This window comes from Bactrocera latifrons, unplaced genomic scaffold (genome assembly GCF_001853355.1).
Source record: "Bactrocera latifrons isolate USDA-ARS-PBARC rearing strain unplaced genomic scaffold, ASM185335v1 scaffold_209, whole genome shotgun sequence".
In the NCBI taxonomy this organism is placed as follows: Eukaryota; Metazoa; Arthropoda; class Insecta; order Diptera; family Tephritidae; genus Bactrocera; species Bactrocera latifrons.
The window spans coordinates 276,951-282,740 of NW_017535619.1; the positions used below are offsets into that span (position 1 = coordinate 276,951).

The 5,790-nt window shown below is 30.6% G+C and overlaps 1 protein-coding gene across 6 annotated transcripts in view; it reads right to left on the minus strand.

The window, feature by feature from the left end:
• Positions 1-1,864: 1,864 nt before the first annotated feature.
• Positions 1,865-5,790, minus strand: part of LOC108968302 (long-chain-fatty-acid--CoA ligase 4) — a 49,776-nt gene continuing 45,850 nt past the window's right edge. For 5 of the 6 annotated variants that reach the window (XM_018932234.1, XM_018932236.1, XM_018932235.1 and 2 more), the window contains 8 exons: positions 4,845-5,004; positions 4,604-4,778; positions 4,386-4,525; positions 4,142-4,314; positions 3,966-4,075; positions 3,750-3,903; positions 2,846-3,121; positions 2,624-2,778 (listed from right to left, as the gene is read on the minus strand). In XM_018932234.1, coding sequence (XP_018787779.1) covers positions 2,624-2,778; positions 2,846-3,121; positions 3,750-3,903; positions 3,966-4,075; positions 4,142-4,314; positions 4,386-4,525; positions 4,604-4,778; positions 4,845-5,004 — 1,343 coding nt within the window. Of the gene's footprint in view, positions 2,779-2,845; positions 3,122-3,749; positions 3,904-3,965; positions 4,076-4,141; positions 4,315-4,385; positions 4,526-4,603; positions 4,779-4,844; positions 5,005-5,790 lie in introns of all 6 variants that reach the window. The other variant, XM_018932238.1, reaches the window with a different exon arrangement.

Below are 5,790 nucleotides of genomic sequence, written 5' to 3' on the forward strand. Positions count from 1 at the left end.
ATGTATTTAAAGATAATAATTAGGCGGTAAGAAGCATTAAAATGCCTTCGCATTATATAGGGATCATCTTCCTAAGTAAAGGGCATATAGCACTCTTCCCTTTTATCATGGATTCCTTTGTGTTACATAGTTAATAACAAAATTTTAGTTAATAAAAAATATAATTCATAAAAAAATTATAATAGTAATTAATTAAAAGGTAACAAAAACAGAATAATATTTATTTAAAAAGAATAATTTTACTAAGAAAAACGAACTATTGTATTTAAATTAATTTCATTTAGTTGTAATTAATTAAAAAAAATTAATTCGTATTTAGTCCTGAGCTCAGGCTACTTCCGGGGTTACAGCTGCGAATAGTAATACTAAGTCGTTCACCAAGAGCTGCAGGAGAGAAGGGTTTGGCTCAATACGCCTCATGCGCCCAATGGATTTCCTCGCCTGACAGGATGCCGCCTTTAAATAAGCGTACACAACCCCCCACCGGGGTTGCACCGAAGGAGAGCCTACCCACGAGAGGGAGGCAAAAGAGCAACGAGGGAACAGTTAGTAAAAGTATAATTAATAAAATAATAAAAATAATAATTAATTTAAGGAGTTATATACAGTTAGGATTTTCAAAAAAACGATTTTTTTTTCGTTTTCTTAATATATACATATATATATATCTGAGTATATACACACAAAATTTCAAGTCGATCCGACGAATATTGTCGAAGTTATGATAATTTAGTTAGATATTAGTGATAAAATTAACTACATGCAAAGGTCTTTCAAAACTTTAAACTCGTTTTTCTCGAAACGGTATTTTCAAAGTCGGTGAGCAAGATTTCTTAAAAACGGCTGAACCGATCGGTCTGAAATTTTTACACGCGCTTCTTAACTACATTTTTTGTAATTAATGGAAGAATTTCCCCATCCTATGAAAATTTCTTATTTTTATAAACAATTAAAGACCCGAATTTTGGTCGAAAATCGAATCTTTTACTTTGAGTAGCCGCCATTTTGTCAAAACATTTTTTGTTGTTAATTCCTTCGATCAATCATTAGATTATTTATTATATTAATGAAGTTTCTTTGGTTTTTGCTTATTAGACCTCTGCAAATATCAACGTTCCCGATATTTATTTTTAGCAATAAAAAATATGTCAATATAGTTTAAGGTTGTCACAATATACCTGCCAAGTTTCAAAGCAATAAACCAAATAGTTTGCATAGAAAAATTCTTGAAAAATTCCTTTTTTTCGACCTCCTAACTGTATATAACCCCTTAAAACAAGTTAAAGCCATAATAGTTTACTAAAAAATAATGATTATTTTACTTTAATTAAATATTAATAATTAATTAAATAATTAAATTAATTAAATATTAATAATTAATTAAATAATTATAATAATTAATTAATACTTTTGAACCTTTTATATACATAGTTACGCATGTATGTGTATTATTAAAAAAAATAACATAACTTGCGTAAATAAACAAATTAAAAAAGGATGGATTTTAAAACACTTTATCGAAAATTAAACAAATATGCTGCTGCGTCTCACACAATGCTCACTTAACGCTACACATTTCATACCCAAACTCGCTACAAGCTATATATACATATGTATATTCATATATGTAGTAATATACTATACATATCTAAAAACATTTCATAGCGATTTCTTTTGATTTTAAATAACTTTATTTTATATATAAATGTATATTAGTTATTGTTTGGTTTAAATTTTAAATAATTATTGTTTATAGTTAAATTTAATAATGGTTGAATGCTTGCAACAAAAGAGAAAAAAATTTCACTAGACTTAGCTTAGAGTTCACTTAAAATTAATTTTTATGCTAAGGTTACAAGTGCCGAAATTCAATATCATAATTTTAGCCAAAACTCTTTTTTGTGGCTGCCATATAAAACTTGGAACCTCCGGCCGTGCTTGCGACGGCGTAGCAGACCGGGTGCTGTGGTGTTGCACTTGTCACTCTAACATAATGTTTTTCTTTTATATTTATTTAAATTCAAATATACACTAAGCGCAAAAATTATTTAAATAATTAAATAAAGCAGCATTCAAATAGTTAACGGCTCTTTTTTTTCTTGTATTGTTTTCAATTTGTTTCAACTCGTTATACAATATACAATATTTATAAACGTGATAACGCACCTAAAAACACATTACAACTTCAATTATGTTTAAGAAAAATTTACAAAAAAAAAACACTATTTAAATAATAATTATAGTTAAAAAATACGTTTGCGAAAACGTTACTGAAAGATCTAGTTTTAATTTATATTACAACAACATTTCAACATTTGTGTTGTTTGCCACATTTCGCGGCATTTGCTGCTTTGTTGCCTTTTTGTCGCTTGCTTTTTATTTATTTTTTTTTTTTTGAATTTTTTTCTTTTTTCTTTGTTTACTCTTTTTAGTGTTGTACATTTCTCCGTTAACAAACCATGACAATTTTGCTTTTGCATTTTTGTTTGCCGTAATCATTTCATTAAGTATGAAATATTAAAATTTAGTTTAACTTCTAACTTGCTTGCAGCGCAATTGGCCAGAAAAATGTACAGAAATTTTAAGTTTTGTTCGACGACATCACAATTCAGTACACTGACTTTCATGATGCGTACATGCGTTTGATATCTTGTTGGTATTTTTCTTGTATTTCCTTGCGTTTCAGCTTAAAAGCGGCTGTAACGAGACCCATGTCAGGTGACCAAACCTCCTTGCAGAGCGTTAGCACTGCGGGCACTTCATACTTTTGCAATTTGCCTGTGAAAAAAAAACGAAACTAGTTAAAAAGCCCGTTAAATTATTAACACCTTTTAAATGCACTTACATTTCCTGGCATGTTCGGATAGTTCTTTTAGGACCGCCTTCTCCATAATAGGCGACGTGCATAACTCGTCGAAAGGTTTGGACTTTAAGCTATTGCGTTCGGCCAATTCTTCGAGATGTTTGTGATTGGGCACCACCAATGCGACGGTGAACTGTTTGGTTGGATCGCCATAAATGCAGATATTCTCCACAATTGGGCAAGTCTTCAGTTCGGATTCGACTTTGCCGAGTGACACGTACTCGCCGGCCTGCAGCTTAACCAAGTCCTTCTTGCGATCTGAATCGATTAATATAATTAAAATCGGATAAGTTTTAAGTGTTTGTAGAAACTTGAAATGTTATCGTACATATACTTATATAAAAAAGAAATATATGAATAATAAATAATACTAATATTTTTGGGATATAACTGCCTGCAAACTGATCAATAAATATCAAGTCAACACAACACAAAATATCTTCACGAAATTTGGCATAGCTACAATCTTTGAACAAAATAGAATATATGAAGCTGTCATACGAAATGTATGATCAAAATCAAGATAAAAATATTATTATATCGGTTTATGTTAAAAGAAATGCAGTACAGCTGAAGTTCGTTTTCAACCTCAAACTTTACTAAACTTAATTCATCAACAATCAATTTACTTAGAATGTTATTTATATTGAAAAAAATGTCAATTCGTCTATTTACGCAGTTCGTGACTTAACTAAATTCGTTTTTAACCACAAACTTCCAGCAAACTTATTTTAACACTTCGGGCCATTTACTCATTGTATGGTTAGCAACCGTCAGCTTTGTTAAGTTAACCAGAACTTAACTGACAAGTGGCTGCTATACAAATATTGAGAAATCGAACCTTAACTATATTACTTTTAATTTCGCACATTAATTCTCAACTTACCAATGATTTTAAGTACACCATCTGGATGAATTTCACCAATGTCGCCAGTTTTAAACCACTGTTTGCCATCCTCCTCGAAAAATTCCTCAGCAGTTTTGTCGGGCAATTTGTAGTAACCTTTCGACACACAATCACCGCCTATTAGCACTTCGCCCTAAAATCACATTTCAAGCATATTTACTATTTGAAAACAATAATTTTAATCAACCGACAAACCTGTGGATATGGTTTATTTGTAATACGATATCTGCCCTCCTCCCAGTTGACTAGACGTATGTCGCAGACGGTCAGTGGTGCGCCAGTGCGACCATAAGTCATATCACGGTCTGAAAATATTACAAAACGGATAATTATTTATAGACTAAGTGATCTAAGAAAAGCACGGGACTTACTGTCCATAACCGTGGCCCCCGATGTAGTCTCCGTTAGACCGTAACCTTGTACTACTTCTACGCATAAGCATGTTTTGATTTGTTCATGTGTATCGGGTGAGAGTGGCGCACCACCGGAGAGCACCAAACGCACGCGGCCACCAAGCAATTTTGAGACCTTCTGGAAAACCAATCTGTGGAGGGTGAAGCAAAAATTTTGTGAATTTTATTTTAAAAGTATATATTTTTATTTAATTTAAATTACTTATCAACCAACGGCGTCTGATAGCCACGATTCGTCCATTTCACTTTGTACTGATACAGAAATTTGAAGAGCGCCTTCTTGAAGGCAGAACCGGAATTAACTTTGTCGTTAATGCCTTTGGAGATGCGGTCCAAGATTAACTTAAGATAGAAAAATATTTTAAAATTCAAGGAAACGACGAAAATAATAGTTTTTTGAGTTCACAAAACTCTACATACCGGCACTGAAGTCATGCATGTGGGTCTCAAGACGGTCGCATCACCTTTGCTGCCGCGCATAATCTTACTGCTGGTGTCAATTAGAGTCAGTGGCGTGGAGTAGCCAATGGGTACGCCGGTAATCAGGCAAACACTCTCGGCGAGCAATTCAAACACGTGCGCCAGCGGTAGGAAGCTGTAAAATGTAAAGGTGTTGTCATATAAAATTGCGTAGTACAACTTATTTTCATATTTTACTTACCCAATCAGCACATCGTCAGGCTTCACGGTCACCACGTCACAGAAACCTTTCATTGTGGCAATACAATTTTGATGAGACAATAACACACCCTTCGGTGTGCCTGTCGAGCCGGAAGTATACATAATAATGGCTGTGTCCTCGGGTTTGGGTGGAACGCTCTCTGTGGGAGGACGGAAAAGTTGTTATAATTTTTGATAATTTAATAAATTTAATTCTGCTGATAAGATGTTTTAATAATTACTTATCAATTTCTTTTGAATATATTTTTTCCTTAATAGAACTGATTTTTTTTTAATATTTTATAGTTTTTCTTTTAAATTCTTATTTTTTTTATAAATTTTCAAAAATTATTAATAAGTATTTTCATTGATTTAATATTTAAATATTTTTTCTGAATTAACATATATTTTTTTCTTTTATAATTTTTTTAATTTTTTATTTAATATTGTGATACATTTTTTAAGAGCTTCAATCAGTTTTTAAGGTATTTTAATCATTAATTGAATATTTAAAAATCGTTTCTAAATATAAGATTCTAATTTCATATAAATCTAAAAAGAACTCCTTAGAATACGTCTTTTAAGAATAGAAATATATTTGAAACAAATTTACTTCGAAAACTAAATTTGGAAAAAATAAATTTTAATTCAAGAAAATATAATTTTAAAACTTTATTGGGAATAATGTAATTTGAAAAACAAGGTTTCGAAAAGGAAAAGAATTTTCGAAAAGGATATAATTAAAATTTTAAATATACAAATAAATAAAATGTTTAAAGCATGCAATGTTAAAACAAATTTTAAAAGATAATTCAAAGAACTTTTCAAAAAAATTATATACATACATGTACATATATAATATGTACATATAGGTATGTATTTCGAATTTTTTACTTATTGTTTTAATATTTAAATATTTTTATAATTTAGTTTTTATTTTCTTTAAA